Source organism: Battus philenor, unplaced genomic scaffold (assembly GCF_028537555.1).
Source record: "Battus philenor isolate CCGP_79_NKW_IND1 unplaced genomic scaffold, ilBatPhil1.0.hap1 SCAF_5, whole genome shotgun sequence".
NCBI lineage: Eukaryota > Metazoa > Arthropoda > Insecta > Lepidoptera > Papilionidae > Battus > Battus philenor.
The window spans coordinates 11,891,248-11,909,558 of NW_027181715.1; the positions used below are offsets into that span (position 1 = coordinate 11,891,248).

General features: G+C 32.2%; 1 protein-coding gene across 1 annotated transcript; it reads left to right on the forward strand.

Annotated features, from left to right (window-relative positions):
* Positions 1 to 1,747: 1,747 nt before the first annotated feature.
* LOC137929698 (MFS-type transporter SLC18B1-like) lies at positions 1,748 to 17,382 on the forward strand. The gene is made up of 10 exons (XM_068772759.1): positions 1,748 to 2,000; positions 7,859 to 8,028; positions 10,578 to 10,725; positions 12,256 to 12,442; positions 13,131 to 13,246; positions 13,710 to 13,903; positions 14,550 to 14,645; positions 15,601 to 15,769; positions 16,148 to 16,302; positions 17,050 to 17,382. Exons 1-10 carry the CDS (start codon positions 1,890 to 1,892, stop codon positions 17,219 to 17,221), a joined length of 1,518 nt encoding a protein of 505 aa, XP_068628860.1. The 5' UTR covers positions 1,748 to 1,889; the 3' UTR covers positions 17,222 to 17,382.
* The last annotated feature ends 929 nt before the right edge of the window (positions 17,383 to 18,311 follow it).

The window sequence follows — 18,311 nt, forward strand, 5'->3', positions numbered from 1 at the left end:
TAGTTATATAATTTCATTTATTTTTTAAGAAAAAGTATTATTATAATATTTTAAATATTTTGAAAAAATAAAACTCAGGAATACAATCGATACTATGACACAAAATAAAACAAATATTTTTAATTCTTTTGACAATTTGTTACTCTTTTTTTCTTGTTCTCTTTCGATCATTTAATAAATAATTAATTAAATAAATAAACAATTTCAAAATATCTTTATTGAAGTAGGTAATAATATGCAATTTTAAATCGTCAAATGTTTTAACATTGAAAGTTTTAAGCTACCACCGGTTCGAAATAATGTTTTTTTTGGCCCCCGCTATTAGAGGCCTCTCGTACCCCTAATTAATTGGAATCAGGGTCTTTGTTCACAAATAAGTTTTTCAGATTTTTCATCTTTATTCTTCACTCACTGTCATACTTCTCAATATTTTTTATTCTTACCTTATTTCCATCACAATTTCTTTCATTTTGTTCATTCATTCCTTCTTGCTTTCATCGCCTTCCTTCCATCATCTTATTACTTTTAGGTGGCCAGGTACATTTTTTGTATTTTTTGTTACATTATTTACATATTCTATTTTTTTTATCACAGTTTTCTTTGGGTTGTGCTTTCTTAATACATTACTACACTTTTCTTGTTCTATTTTTCCTATTATTAATTGACTAGTTATTTTATGCGCAGTTTATTAGGTACCTACTTATCTATACTGTTTTGTTTCTATTAAGAGTGTCACTCACCACCCTACGAGCAAACGATAGGAATGATGGGCGAAGATTGTCGTCGCCCATCATTAAGGCGATGCTCTCTAAATCTATCTTTAACTTTACCTCTGTTTCTGCATAAAAGAGCCGGCCAGGACCTCAACTGTTGTTATTTTAAAATGAAATTTAATTATTTTTGATGCATATAATACCAACTATGTAAATGAGGCAATAAACTAAGTTCCACATGTTTCGCTCAACTGCTTCCGAGGCACATGGCTCGGACAACCGTTGCCCGTTGAGCTCGTAAAATTGGCGACAACGAGCAGATAGACTGCAACGAGCGGCGCGGATAAACCCTCCACTAAGAAGATCGACAACATAGTTAAAGTCGCAGAAAGTGTTGAATGCGGGCAGCGCAAAATCAGTCATTGTAGCGATCTTTGAGGGGTAGGCTTTGCCTTACAGTGGGTGACCATCAGGTGATATCGTGCAGATGATCATACCTTACACAATATCGTTCAAAAAATTCAATCATAACTAATACAAATAAGTGCAAGTTACTTAATTGATAAATAGAAAATGCATTTACTAATTCGTACTGAGTAAGCCATTCAAAAATGAAATATGAAATTTAATGAAAACTCGATCAGCCTCGTACGCATTACATTATCGCAATGTTAATAAATAATATCCAATGTTTACAGATACAGGCAATTAAAAATGGCATTAATAATAATATTTTAAAATCGTGTCTATGTTAAACTTCTTTATCTTACTTGCGGTCAATACTTCTTCAAGCGTCACAATTAATGAGATAGACTAGAATGTGAAACGATGAGAAGATATTATCTCTAGTTAAAAATACATTGCTAGCTTTATTCATTTCAAGGTAATAATCATTGGTAACAAATATCAATGTACTGTGTACAATTCGATAAATAATTATTCCATATTCAATGCAATGTAATTAAACAATATAAAATAATTTGCCCTCTGATTGAAGCTCCCTCTCAGTTAAATGCTCGACTCTGGAAGAGAATCACGGTTTCGAATCTCGTCACTAAATTATTAAATCATAAAAAAGTGTACAATGAAAAATTTATAATTTTTGAATATATAATATATTAAAAAAAATAGGTTACCTTCATTAAATAAGTTTCAGAACTGTGTTTTGTTGCGATAATGGGATTTGATTTTTCTAAAAGGCAATGGTTAATAATTGTGGTAATATCTATAGCAGACTTTTGTAATGCCTTATGTGTCGCTCTACAAGCCCCTTTCTACCCTCATGAGGTATGTTTTCATTTTATAATTTTTTCACACAGAACTATTCAAGATCGTTTATTAAATCGATATTTATTGTAATATTAAATATCTTGTGCATTCATTCATAAATATTATATCTGTGTAAAATAATCTAAATTAAAAAAAGGGTGCTCTTATAATCTGATTAATATAATACCAATCTATTTACTTAATTTTGAATAAATCAAAAGAAATATAGCATATACTTATGTTATAATTAACATGTTTAACTTGTTGCAAAATTGCATTGAAGTTGCATATTGCAGCAGTACTTTATACATTAGACCTCGCCGTAATGAATATTTTATATTAATGTCCTTTATAAACATATATAGCTAAACATAAACTTAAAAATAAAATAATGTAATGCAGGCAGCTAAAAGCGGTGGTAGCCCAGCGGTCTAGGAACTCAGTCCTCTGATTGAGACTTGCGGTCGTAGGTGGCGGGTTCAATTATTGGAATTCAATCTTACATGATTCGTACTTTGTGTACTAATTATAAAGGATTGCCACTGCTTACAAACAAATTTTGAGAGCATGACCTGTAGCCTCTACTGCGTACCATAATACCATGCTTTTAGCTTTAATCGCCCACATACCAAGCATGGCGATTATGATATATCTTTAAGTAGGCCCTTGCCTTCCAATGAGCGTTTATGGACTGAAAAGATGAACCTAATTGAACAAGCTTCTATAATTACTGAAATTTACATTGCAAATGTAAATGAAATATTTGAATAATCTTATATACTTATTCTTATGACTACACTATTAACTGTTATCAGTATATAATTAATTAACTTTATTAGATTAAACATAAAGTGTATAATATGCAATATAATTTAATTTGAAAAGAATTTTTATTTGGTAATAGGTACGGATATTATATATATATAAATACATATATATATATATATATATATATATATATATTCATTTATATATATTCACCAACACATTTTTAAATTTTTACTGCTTAGTTACACGTACTTTTCTTAGTAAATATAAATAATTTGAAACTTTGGCATTTCATTACAATCCTAATTTTGCGTAATATAAAAAAGTAGGTCTTTATTGTTCATTAATTGTATATGAATCATTAATTGGCACGGCTTGTTTTTGGTATAAACACGAGTAAATACTTGGACTTTGCACACTAGAATTCGCGAGATAACTTCGTGATTCTTGAGTCTTATATCATAACATTCTTGTATAGCTCAAATAGGAATAGTTAATATCACTAAGAGATTTGGTAATTCTATCTTTACCTATTCATAAATGTGCTAAAAATCTCAAGTAAGACTTAAATGATATCAAAGAATATTTAACCTTACAAATTTTTATGCCTTTCTCTCAAAATAACCGGTCAATATAATGTAATCAGGAGTTTAAGCCTAAATTTTTATTTAATATATTAATGACGATTACCAAGAAAAAGATTGCAGGCATGCTATAAAAAATGTCAATATTGATATTATCTATAAAATTGATCAACAGTTCAGAAAAATTCTTCAAGTACAAAAATTTTTCTTACGCAAGTTCGTATATTATTACATCATTACTAGAAGATAATCCTTATAATATGTGAAAATATAAATTCCATGTTTTTTTAAGTATCTTGTGAATCTTAATTTCATTGACAAATATGAAATATATGCATGCGAAGTTTCATTAAAGTGACAAAACATTTATTTTAAATATATATGGACTTTTGACGTTATTAATTTTTCATAGAATTATTTAAAAAGAAATATAACTAATGCACTTCATAAGTTTTTTAACATTTAAATTTAAACAATGTTGAAATAGTTTTTTGAAAACAAGTATACTGATGCTATGTTTTTTTTATTTATTTATTTAATACAAGCTGTCAAAAAGTTCACGTTTCATTTGACTTGCAAAACAGAATGAACGTGTAGACCTGTAAAGTGGTTATTAATTTATTTCTAGTTTTCCGTTTTTCTAACAAGTCTCTCAAATTAAAATCTTTGAATGTGTGACAGATTTTTCACAATTAATTTAAATTTCATATATCTATGTACAACGTTCTCTCATGTAATGTTTCCGAATAATCACGTAATAAATTTAATAAGTTTGTTAAACAAAAACTTATGAAAAAGCATGCTTAGGGATGAATTTTCTCGCTACTCTATGAAGAATATTACAAAAGTGACCACAGAAACCCTGTATGGCTTGTTGAAATATCTCATAAAGTTAAGGCTCGTTTTAAAACCTAGCTTTAAGTTGAAGGAGACCTCACTTTGATTCTTTGAATTTGTTCTCAATTTCATTTCTATCAATTTGCACTCTTCTGAAATTCTTTTAATGATTTATCGAAGTTGTCACTGTATAGGATCCTAATTGGATAATAATGTTAATTAAAGAATCAATAAATAATATTCCCGAAAGCCGAGAAACGAAAAAATAAGCACAGATCTGCGGAATTAAATCTTTTCATAAAGTGATCAGTTTGGGTGTTTATTAATAAAGATTTATTTAATGACAATGTTGATTAAAAAACATGCATGAATGCAAGTATACAAGGCGTGAAATAGTCGTTTTGTAAGTACTGTCACCAGGGCCTGTTGTGCGTGACAATGTTCTCGATAACCCGACCGGCAAAAAGTCATCTCTTATCGTCTCTCACAATAGAATCACTAGGCGCCCTTAACTTTATAATTGTAATTAATAATCTCATTTTATTATTTAATATTTTCAGCATGTTCTTGTCATTGCCAATTTTTGTGAAATAATGACGCTATTTATAGAGGAATAGTTTGACTAAAGACTTGTGATTTAATGTTTCAAGGTGACGAGAGTAATATTAGTGCTACTTAAGATTTTGTGTTTCAAAAGACAGCTAATATCGAGAATTAGTATAACGATGACTATTATAATTTATTTATTTTTATTGAAGACTAACGACTAAGTAGGTAGGTAATTATATTATTTATTACAGTATAGCCATGTTTTTTGTTTTTTTTTTTCGAGAGCCAATAACGCCAATAAAAGTTTTATGATATTAGGTTACGAATATATAAATAAATGCCTTTCTGTAAATTTTGATCGTAAAAATAAAACAGATCTATCACCAATTTATATATTTTGAAAAATTAAGGCTGAAAACCTCCTTGCTAAAAACGGTGTTCGAAAAAAGATTACCAAGCTACTAAGAGAGACTAAATTATTGCTTCATTATGTATCGGTTACACATATGGGTTCATCATATCAAGTAACTTTCAAGTTACAATGACGTTTATTTTGGAAAAAAGATCAGAGAAATTTTCTCAGATTTACAAGCGGCAGTAAAAGAAGCATAATTTTCACATGATTTTTTTATTTGTTATAGGCTGCATAAAATTAGTGACTCTTTTGTAGGCAACTGTTTACGGTATTACTACACACTGATATTGTAAAAGTCACAACAAAAAAACCTTTTGACTTCTTTGCACGATTTCCTCACATCAGGGCGCGTTAGGAGTATTCGTAGCTTTAAGTTGAAGGATGGCTAGTATAGGCGAGCTCGAACTGATTGCAATTTCTATGAAATTAAACTGTATAACATAACGCGTAGTTGCTTCCAGCTAGCTATAACTTGGGGAGTCTTCAAGACAAGAATGTGTAGGTATCTTCTAGGCAAACATATACTATCGTAGACCTCGTTATCACTTAACATCAGGCGAGACTGGCCAAATGTTTTGCTAATAACCAATAAAAGACTACCACAAGCGTCCATTGCATAAGATTCAACGTATATGATAATATAAGTTAATGAAAAAAATACATTATCTAAATATTTTATGGACGTATATACTTACAATATTTAAAAATTCTATCTACACAGAAGCATTACAAAGGGCTGACTCAACACCTAAAAACATTATTAAGTTAATACCCAGAGATAAAAGAAGTTTTGGTAGTTGGTAAAATTATACATATATGTTGAAGAAATAGCTCCACTAGTTTTTTTTTAAACCAGGTTGTTGTCGGAATTGCTGATATCAATCTGGTTTAAAAAATACTGCTGGGGCTATTTGTCATCTTTTTCGACGTGACTAAAATAATCTTCTAACATTCAGCTTACATCGTAACGTAATGTTTCGTTAACGCTTCGGCGGTTCAAGCGACAACACTAATGTATTTGTGCGCCGCAGATGCGCCGTTGTTTATTTCAACAACAAGACTTGCAAATATCGTACGTTTACCTTCTAACTTTAAAAAATAGCGTGGTTTTAAAATATATTGTTCAGTATTATCCGAATTTACAATGCAACAAACATTTTGGAAGATTTTCGCTCCGATATTAATAATGTCAAAAGAGGCATCGAAAAGCAACTGTTTTATCAGAGCTTCAAATAAATTATATAAAAGAAATGTAGTGCCATTACAATTTCTTTATCACGCGAAACTTTTGAACTAACAAATTAACAAGCGATAAAGGAGTATTACAAGATTATCGAGTTCAAAGATCAGATCGTCGGTAAGATACATTTGTTCGACGAAACGTTCGAAAAAAATACATGAGCAGTTTTAATGCGTAATTCGGTTTACAAATTAAACAATGTTTATTGATAACCTCTTGTATTTAAAAACAATGTCCAAAAATATATATTACCACTTTACACGTTTTAATATGAAACTAGCTTTAGCAAGGACGATCCGATAAAATTGCATTATTTGCAGGGTCAACCTACTATACTATACTATTATTGTTCTAAAGTTGTAAGTAAAGCTTTCTACATAACCATCTACTATGCGATCGCGATAATATTTGCTACTGATACTAAAATCTGTCTACCACTAACATACTAGAAGAGTTCAAAGCATTTGTTAATTCCAACCAACAATAGTTTGCTAACCATCCAAAACAGTTGGCTGCCCGAATTCTTACATTGAAAAATTTTGTCAAACGCCCGAAGCTGCTTAAGCTAATGTAGCTGTGAATAAAAAGGGAGTGCCTTACCTAGAAATCATCCTTATCCTGACACAAATAGATCCACTTATAGATAGTGGACTGACGTGGATGGCAGATGGAAAAAAAAATTAACATATAAAATTCCAAAATTGAAAAGAATAAACTGTTTTCAAAACATTACAAATGAAAGTTTTACTTCATAAAATTCAATTGTGGTAATCAATTAAGCCCATAGACGCCACGCGACTACAAGGCCTCACCCCAAAGACATATTTTTGGTAAACCATAATCGAAACGCTTTTCAGGGCAGTTGGCGGTGCAGCGTAGTATTATTGTACACAAAAAACGCTGCTACTATGTAATTAATTCACAATGTGTGAATTATTATATAAGAATGTATCCCGGGAATTGAACCCGGGACCTACGATCGCAAGTCTCTGTCTTCTACCGCTGGACTACCAATGCTCGATATATAGAAAATTTCAAAACACTTTACAACATTTTTTAATTACTTTTACGCTAATTTTTTATAACATAATTTTGGCTTTTATACACGGCTTTGATTAATTATGCAACTGGTAGGCTGTTTATTGAATTGATCACAAAGACACTGCAATATTTGATAACACTAAAAGCAATTAATTTAAAAATGGACATAAAATAATAAAAATAATTTAAATTTTTGTAAAAAAACGAAATGAAATCAGTCTAATATTAGTATCTAGAATTAAGTTTTCGACGGTTGAAATTTACAGATTGGGGATAAAGTCCCTTGGCATAATATTCCAAAATATTTTTTAAAGTGTATCTATTTACACTTTACTATATATGGCAACAATAAACTCAATCACTTTAATCAAATATTTTTGAATATCAAACAGTACCTAGAGAATACCTATGTGCAAAATAAATACTGAATCTTTTTCCGTAGGCGGAAAAGAAAGGATGCTCAGCAACGGAGTACGGGTTGGTGTTCGGCATCTTCGAGCTGGTGGTGTTCTTAGTGAGCCCTCTCTATGGCGCCCACCTCAACTGGATAGGTCCAAAGCTGCTCTTCAACGCCGGTATACAAACGACGGGAACATGCGCTATACTGTTTGGGTGGGTTTATTAAATAAGATAAATACAAAATTAATACACATTATTACGTCGCTGGTAGGCTGATCTACCAATCCAAAATGCACAATATTTAATGGTGATAGATACGTTTTTCATTTCTTTAAGGAATCTAATTCGTTACAAAGATACTTCACGAATTAAATTATTCGCATTAGCTTGTGAAATTCAAGCTCATTAATTGTAGGTACACCACCTACAAAAAAGGCTCTCCGGGGTCATTTTACCTTCTATGGAGATAGTTTCGCCTATTCGAACGACAATAAGCTTACAAAGCAATGAGTAGACAATCAAAAAAAGGAAAAGGAAAAAAAGGAGTAAAGGTTACTATACAGAGAAAGACATCCCCTTTCATGTTACATATAAGCGCTGCTGGATTTTCCTACGCCACTTATTTTCCCAGTGCTAACGCTTTAAAATACAGTATTAATGTTAGGCAATAGAAACCCAACAAGTGAAGGTCTCGGGGGATCATTAACCAGGTCACTCCATGGACCTACTAGGCTTCATACGTACTCAACAGTCTCTAAATTCGGTAATATTACTTATAATGTAATATTACTGGATTTGAGGTACTGGAGACAACCATCGAGTAAAGTTACTTAAACGCCCTTGAAGCCCGAGGAATTAAAAAATAAAATAAATAAGGCAACAGTGTAAATCCATACCAAAAAAAATAGCTCTTAAGAACAGCGATTTGTAGTGGCAGTAGGTCGGCCATATTTGTCGTGTTGGTGAAACCAAATAAGTTAAGAAAGTTTAAAGAGAAGGTCGCGAAATTGATTGACAACAACGAAACTGTCGAAGTTAAAAGGGTAAGAAAGAGCAAAAAAAACGTTATAGACCAAAAGGCACAAGGGAAGACCTGTATTGAGCAGTAGATGTACATACACTGATGATAAATACACTATTTCACGCAATTCATATTTCGTTAATAAATCGAGACCTTAAGATAAATGTAAAATAAATATATTGCATATTCTTCCTTAACGACAGTATAAGATAATGTAGTATTGCCTGTATCCGAGGTCAATAGAGAAGATACCCTGAGACCACAGGCACCAACGTGGTCTTTAACACACCTTTCTTATCAAACTATAAAGATTGATTTTTTAATTGCCATTTTTTCATTATTATTATAATTAAAAACGAAGATGGACATGACAAAGCAAAATTTCTTTATCACTATGGTCTACTGATAATCTTAAATGAAGACAGGTATATTTAAAACTTTTAAATATAAAATTGTATAAAATAATGTATATATGTTAGCTTATATTTTCAAAAAGGAAATAATTTCTGTTGTACGTAATTTAAAAAACAAGTATTGTGTACATCTATCATAGATGTTAGGACTAGCTTTAATGGTAATTGTAAGGATATTTCCGTATATTTTAGTATTAATTTTGTTGAGTGTCTTAAATTATTAAATAAGTTAAAAAGAGTAATCAATGTGTAATAAATAGTGAGTTAAATATTTTATATATATTACGAACAAGCAAGGTCGCAACTATATCCGTTTCGAACAACTCAATGCCGAAAGAAGGTAATAAGTGAGAATGTAATAATAACCAGAATAATTTTGATCTATATTTTTGGATATTAATTTTGAAAGCGAAAAAATCTTACGAGTGTATACTAACGCATGGCAGTGTGAAACTACTGCCATTCATTACGCTACTATAAAAAATATATATATAATCACTATCTCTTATATATATTATGAATTACTATAAAATTAGCTAATAAAACATTCGTAAGAATACAAACAGATCCTACTTACAGATTTAACTCTTTATTTTATACATCAAGATACATAAAAAGAAAATAAACCGAATGAAAGGTAGAAGAAATACAAACAGAATACCCTTATCATAAAGGACTATTTCTTTCGGAGAGCGGTTATAAAAAATTAATATAAATATTACTCAGTCAAATTCAATGCAAGGAACCCATGCAAACTAGACATAAAACACTAAAAGCGTTTCACAAACTCTGCTTCACACAATAGTAACTTTTTTAAATAAGTTGTCAAAACTTTACCCCTAGGAAACTATACCCCCAAGGCAACAGTCAACTACCGTAAGAAAAAAAAATGACAACATGTACTAAAATACCAGCTCAATAAAAATGCAAGTTCACACTTGTATTATTTTTTCTCATCGGACACGCAATCCTATCCAATAATTTGGGCTTAGGACATGCGACTTTTCTCACGATTATTTCTTACTATCATTATATAAGTAATAAACTGCCATTATTCTCAATGTTGCAAAAATAGCCATAACAATAAAGCTCTGTTATTTATATGATTACTTCATTTTCTTACTTAAAAGCATTAGCTACATCGTCGCTTTAAGCATCAGAAATATTATCATGCAAATTTGGAAATTTAACGTGTCCTGAAAATGTTAACTCGATAAAAATGATTTGTTTCATTGTCTTCGTCATCATTAAAATGCGACTCTTATAATTTCTGGGATATATAGTACAAAGTCTGTCTGGACAGCTAGTATTTTTTTTTAATTTTACAGATTACTTGACAACGTTGAGGGCCACATCCCATTCATAACGCTGAGCTTCTTGATACGTATCGTGGAAGCTATGGGGAACGCTGCCTTCCTCACCGCGTCCTTTGCTATTATCGCTAAGGAGTTCCCTAATAATGTTGCTACAATGTTTGTAAGTACATACACTAATAAACTAATAAGAAAGATCCATACATTTAGTTTTGTACATATAAATGGACACGTAATAAATATCATGCAAGACCTTGAATAAGCATAAGACATTACAAAAGTTTTTTTCTTCGTTTTTTCTTTATGTTTGCAGGTGACTATTAATTTATTTCAAATCAAAATCACTGCTAAGCTCTCTACCATCTACCTCACACTAGTGCTTAAATGTTGACACATCATTTCGCCGCACTATCCAGATAATGTATAGCAATATTCTTTAACATCACATCGCATAAGCTTCAATCCGATTCCTTTCTACCGCCCTTAGGAACAACGTCTCAACACCATAAAGAAAAATAAAAAAACAGTATGCATAACTTTTATCCCTCTAGTTGTCGGGTGACAAGAATGAGCAAGGGGATATCATCACTAGCGCTGGTCCTCAACAGCTCAGATCGTAGTTACCCAATCAAACGTCAAAGACAGTTACAGATTTTTGTTCGTAATTATGTACAGAAAGTATATATATATGGACAGACGACCTTGTTGAGGTCATCCGAACTCTGGATGTTGAAGAGTTAAAATATTAAGAAAGTCAATTGAAAATTTTAAAATGTAATGGTATGATTTACCTTTTTGTTATTATAAAAACATTATTATTTTGTGGTACAATAATCTTTATGTAATGAATAAAATACTACTAATATTTTTTCTATAAAACGCCTGATATTTATGTAACAAAATTTCCAACTGTCGTATTGCTATTGTGCATTTAAAGGATAAACTATGTATGTGCTGATTTTAATCAATATAATGAGTGCATTACTCATTTGAATAGTAAAAACAATGATTTACACGACGAATACATATTAAAATTTTCAAATAACTTTCATATTAACTTATTAATGATGTAGCTGCGACATTTGAATCTACGTACTATATGTTGTCGCTCAATTGCTTACCCGGTCGAGGACACAATTTAACGGAAGGGAGAATAATCGTCTTATCATCATACAGTCTTTGAGTAACGGATGGAGTGCCACAAGATACATATAATGTTTGCAAGAGGATAGAATGGATGAAATTAGGAAGGACGTGAGATAGAAATTAAATTTAAAAAAATTTGCTCAAAAAGTCCCTGTTATAGCTATGAGACAAGAGAATAAAAGAAAAAAAAACAGGACACGCGTTAACTAATGTCGTCACGAACTACTCATTTGCTTCGCGACTTTGGGAAGCCTTCATGGTATTATTCCCGAAAATATATAAATAGTTAATACAATCATTCCATCAAGAGCGTTCCGTATGAAACTGCGGTTGACTTCACACAACAGTCTTACATTTCAATTAGGGTAAGGAATATCTCACTATAAATGTTAATTTTTTTTTATCTCATATGAATTTATTCTATTAAAATAAAAGGTATATATTATCTATAAATAATTTACATCACGAACACATTATTTTATTATAGACTTTCATATTAACTTATCAACACAATCTTGTATAATATTTAAGTGTTGATTTCACTCAGGCTTCCCTGGAGACGTTCTTTGGGCTCGGCTTAATCGTCGGTCCCACTATGGGAGGAGCTTTATACAGTGTCGGTGGTTACTACTTGCCTTTCGCTGTGCTCGGTGCGACGCTATTTTGCACAGCCGTAATGAGCTATGCAGTTCTTCCAAAATGTCACGACGATGAAGATCTAAAGCCTACAGGACGTGAGTATTAAAATTGCATATTATGTAACATGAGGATCCAAAGGTTTTTTTTATGAATTATGGTAAACTACTGATACTTCCGATGCCGGATCTATGGTGAAGGCCTATACCGAGCAGTGGACATTCTACTGCTAATGACGGATACTTCTCTACGTTTTATTTTATAAAATAGATTGTGTAAAGAAGCATGTAAACGAAACGAATGAAAGTAATAATAATCAGCTATTGGTTTGAAAACCATGTGTCTAAAGAAAGTTAAAAATTATTTACATAATATCAAAATTCAACAAAATACAAAACGAATTAAAATACACAAAGAAATAAACTATTCTTTAATAAATATATATTGTTATAAAACAACACAATTAGTGTTTATTTGCAATTAGTGTAAATTGCATTATGTGTAATATAAATAAGAATATATATCGATTTTACAATAATGTGCATAAAAATGGTATTCATCGCCTGAGTTATGTGAGCGTTGTGACGGGGTAATTGACAGACGAGATATTCGAGAACAGACGGCTTGACGTTTAAATACTATGTCCATGTTGCCACTCACGTACGTCTGGTCGTAACTATTAGCTCCAGAAGGTGACTACTTATGCGCATATTACAAAGTTACTATATAAAATATAAAATGCATTTAGATTTAGCTTTTTTTACTATTTTGTTTTTAAATTTCCAGCTACAATGTTTACGTTGTTGAAAATACCTGGCGTTTTCTTAGCCGCAATTAGCATCATGTCAACCAGTATGAGTATTGGATTTCTGCAGGCGACATTGGAGCCGCATCTGCGACAGGTAGCTTAGCTTTTAAACATACATTTAAATTAATGACTTTCCATAATTGAACAAAGAACCTCAATCAAATTAAGTACTTCTTACTTCAAATACAAAGCATATAAAAACCTGTGTGAAAGTTTTGTACATCATGTCAGCCATAAAGAGTCCACACAGAGTCCACAAAGGCCTTGAGTCAAGACCACGGACCAGCAGTCGCAATGTACTACGTCCACCTATAAGGTTGATAGACGACCTTATTAATAATGGAAGACGCTAAATGCAGGCCGCTTACAACCGATGCTGTTGTAAATTTATGTTCTTTATCCAACATTGAGCATTCCATAGCTGAAAGAGACTAGAATACTCATGTGCTTGAATTTATCAATGCTTATTTATTTGATGATAACTCTTATCATGTACAAAGTTGTGAATGTCTTTAATGTCGCCTCTAAATAATTGCCTGTTTTTTTTATTTCTCCAGTTTAAATTCTCGCCAGTAATTCTTGGCTTGATGTTTGTAATTAACGGCGGAGTGTACGCGGCTTCAGCGCCGGCGTGGGGCTGGCTGTGTGACCACCCCACCGTCAAGCCCAAACACGTCACCATACTCGGCTGTTTGTTTGTCGCGAGCGGTTTCCTTCTTGTCGGCCCCGCGCCTTTTCTTGATATACCCACGTAAGTTTCTTTTTACATTATGAAAGCAACCCTAAAACGTGCATATTGAGATTTGGAAATGTTAGCATATTGGAAAAAATAATAGTAAATCGAGGAATTGAAAAAGACTAATGTTGAACTTTGTCCGTCCCAACTACTTTTACAAAATTATGGCAATTTATTCATGTGTATATAATATAATCTAGTAAGCCATTAGTTCCACAAATGTATCAGTTTAATGCAATTGCATTTCTAATACTTTCCAAAGGAGGCCTTTACGGTAGAATACTCCATCCAGCGTCGCCTAAGCGATTTTTGAGCACGGCGGCCTTCCAATTCTGTACTATTTTAAGTGACGTAACTGATCGAGCTGAAATTCCCAAAGCCGACCTAAGTTACGGAAAAAAGATTAAAAGTAAGTTCCTTCTGCATTCTGCCTCTACAAGCCCGCGGAACCTGTAAATGCTGATAAAGCAACAGTGTAAATCAAGACCTAGAAAAAACTTCTATTTATTATTTAATGGATTCAGACGTTACATTGCGGAAGTCCATCCTAAATAAGAAAGAACCAATATCTAGCCACCTCCGCACATGCTCCGCACATGTGCGGAGGTGGCTAGATATTGGTTCTTTCTTACTTCTATTTATTGATTATATTTTGTTACAGTATAATGTGGGTGACCATATTAGGCCTGGTGCTTCACGGTTTTGGTATGGGCAGCCAGCTTGTGGCCTCTTTCTCGGATGCCCTGGGTACCGCAATGTGAGTTTAAATACAAACTTAAAACATCACTTATTACTCTATTAAGTTTATTTCTTTACTTAAGCCCGTATTATCATGACAAATAAATTACGATATAATGATTTCCGAACCTTTTAATCTATTTTATATATTAAGGAAAAAAATATTTAAAAATCTATATGGTCAGTTGAGAAGTAAAAACTTTTAGGTTATAAGTGAATTGGCGCTGCTTATTACAAAATAAAATATCTAATGTTAGTATACTCGTAGTATATTCGCTGGACAAATAAAATTGAGTGCGCTTTTATAGGAACTTTAGGAAACAAGTGAAAGGAATACATAATTATATTAGTAGCATGAATATTTATAAAAAAAATTAGCCAGCAAACTCACTTTTTTGGAAATAGCAAGTTCGGACACAATGAATTTATATTTATAAAATATGAATTAACTGATTATTTCTCAATTTTAGGGTCTAATCCTTTAATAATGAATCTTTCTGTTATTGCTTCAATGGTATTCTTTATTGGTTTGTCTACCTACACATATAAAATATTTTAATCAGAATTTAAATAAAAATCAGTTCGAGTCATAAGGCAAAAAAACTAATCAACATAATAAGCAAGAAAACGTCCTTACTGTACAAACGATTGATTTAAACTGACATTTGTTTAAATTCCCGGACCTTTCCGCTGAGTTCAGATGAAGCTGTAAAAGCCCTAGGGCTAGCAGTAACTATTTCTGCAGAGAAAATGCATGTACTGACATTTAGTCAACGTGTAAATGGATCATGAGTACATAATACTCGGCAAAGTGTGCATTATCTAGCGCTATCTCTGTCCAACGCATCGAGCGTTAATACAAGATAAAGAAATACATTATAAATATTATATATCTTTACTGTATAATACATTATACTTTGTTGTATCATAACATAGTCGTAGATATATAATCTTGAATACTTTTGTTCGTACAGAGCGAGCGGGTTGCCCAACTCCATAGAGACGTACGGACTAGTGTCCGGCATGTGGACATCGGTCTTCGCTCTTGGCGCTTTTATCGGTCCGACAGTGTCCGGTCTGCTTTTCGATTCCGTCGGATTTAGAAATTCTACAATGTTCATCTTCGCTCTTCACATTATCATCGTTAGTACTTTTTTTAACATAATGTCTGACTTTTTCATTAAACCATTTTGATAATTATTTCCACTCTAAATAAACTTTTTTTGACAGCTCGCTTTGAACTTTGCGCGTTTGACACTTGACGCTCATAATATAAGTTAACAACGGTTTCTGCCTGAATTTTACGTCCACAAAATTCATTTATTTATTTCTCTTTTAATCAACAAATTAAATGATCACTTTGAAAGTTATCATTATATTCTTCTTTTATTTATATCCAGTCTGTCGGGATAGTTAGTAATAAAGATTGTCGGTAACTCCTGCTAGAATCTGCCTAGACCCCGACACTAACTTTCTGTAAAGATAATATTGTAAGACTAAAAACTAAAACTTGATTCCCAGATGATAGTCGTTGCTATATACTTATGGACCTGTGACCGGAGCTCCAAGATGGATGTGTCAGTTTCGGCGGGTGACCTTCTGCAACTCGACGGTACTCTGGACGAGAGCGTCCTCATAGGGGACAAATACATAACGCCTACGCCAAGAACTAAGAGGTAAGTCGTGGCTTCAGCTCATACACGCCGATTGCAAGGCATAGACCTTCCCCAAATATATCTATACGCAGATATATACGATGATCGCCACGCTTGGCAGGCGGATTAGCGATCGCAATGTGGTACGCAGAGGACGCTACTCATTCTCTGTAAACTTGTTTATGAGCAGTGGCAATACTAAGTAATAAATGAACAAAGTGTGAATTATATCAAATTGCATCCCGGCAATCGAACCCGCAACCTAAGATCGCAAGTCTCAGTCCTCTACCGCTGGACTACCACTATTTGAAGTAATATAACTGGTAAATTTCTGATACATATTATTATCATATCCGTAAAAACCATAAACAATTATTTGGATACTTTTCAAACTAACTAAGGAGGTTGAAAACTTATATCTTAATCTACATTATAGACACAATCGGACACTATTCTGTCCGGAACAACTAAACATTTCTTTAGTTCAATTCCCCTCTTATTTTCAAATATAATTTGTGTATTGTCATTGTGGTTATTTTTTACCCTACATTGATTAGTTTTATTATTATAATTGTGTATTTACAATGTAGTTCCTTATGTTTTATTGTTCCTTTTATTTTTTTCTCCTTTTTGTGTATTATGTTGCATGGAATAAAGAGCGAATAAAGAAATAAAATTCTTTAAGAAATCTATGAGGCAGGTTTATTTGAAGCAACAGTTATCCTACGTCTTAATGATGATAAAGTAATAGAGTATCACTTGTTTCAGTCGTCGCTGCGGCATCAGCGTAGAGCAGTCACGGCCTCCGGCGATGAACAGTCTGATCGCGTGCTCAAGTTACAAAAACCGTCGCAGCCCGTGGAGCCAGCGCACACCGCGATACCGTCCCTCCTACGGCAGTCTCGACCACCGCTTCCGAGGGGCTCTTTCCGTCACTTAAAAACCAAATACAACAAGAAAATATATCATTTATTCTAAATCTAACGAGCGAAAGATCTTATGTTTCGTCAACTTGTTCTATATACTACTGCATTTAGTTATGTTTACAAGTAATATAAACTATAGTATAATTATAGTGTAATTATAATTATAATTACCCATTGGCCGGTGACATGAGAAAATGCATTAAATCACAATATGCATTAAAGAAACGCAGAAGTTATTTTGACTTTTATAATGAAAATACTATTAAAATGAATATACTCGTGGCTTGCGCTGCCTTTTGTAGGTGTAATTTTATAAAATCGTTTCTTGATAATATTCTACTTGTGAAAAAAACATCGACCGGTCTTACGGAATTCCATTCTTAACAAACTACTCGGTGAAAGTAATATTTTAAATCTAAGTCTTATAGTACCAAAGCTATCGTGATTAGTATATAAAATTGGTGAGAATTTTTTTTATTTACATGTAGATATATCTATTAAAAGAATCAAATGACATGTCACGAACACAGTTCACGTTCACGTTCTCATCTGATCGTTTTTATTAAGAATTTGTAAACCATTTTGCAATATGGCTTTACCAGATGTGTGTATATAAGTTAAACAAACTTGTGCCTTGTAACATAATGCCAAGGCGTAAAAACTGTGACGATCTTAAAAGTGATTAATTAAGTTGCCTTTGCTATGTTAAGAAATGCATCATTAACAGCGCGCTTTTTTAACATAATAGAAGTGAACCACCATTTCTCGATTTTTTATTTATATTTATTGTCATTAATACCTAAAATATAACTTCCTATATCTGTTAATTATTAAAATCTTTGAATAAAATAGCTTTTGGTGATTTAATTTGTCTTTTTGATGAGAAGAATTAAAATTTAAAACTCATTATTTATTTAAAACTTAAAATACACTGTTCAATAATTGCCAACTCATAGTTTCGAGGAAAAAAACTCATAGATAGGATTTTGCTATAAAATATTGACAGGCGCTATACTTTTATATTTACATACCGGCGGCAACATTAAAATTACCTTTCAGTGTTATTCTGAATTTAACATGTCAAAATTTTTGACGTATGCTTTT

What these genes read in the sequence shown, in the direction of transcription:
- LOC137929698 (XM_068772759.1), top strand. Translation starts at nt 1,890, where the DNA reads ATGGGATTTGATTTTTCTAAAAGGCAATGGTTAATAATTGTGGTAATA. An exon ending in AGATCTAAAGCCTACAGGAC is followed by an intron (nt 12,443 to 13,130) that starts GTGAGTATTAAA and finishes TTAAATTTCCAG; the next exon opens with CTACAATGTTTACGTTGTTG. An exon ending in CCTACGCCAAGAACTAAGAG is followed by an intron (nt 16,303 to 17,049) that starts GTAAGTCGTGGC and finishes CACTTGTTTCAG; the next exon opens with TCGTCGCTGCGGCATCAGCG.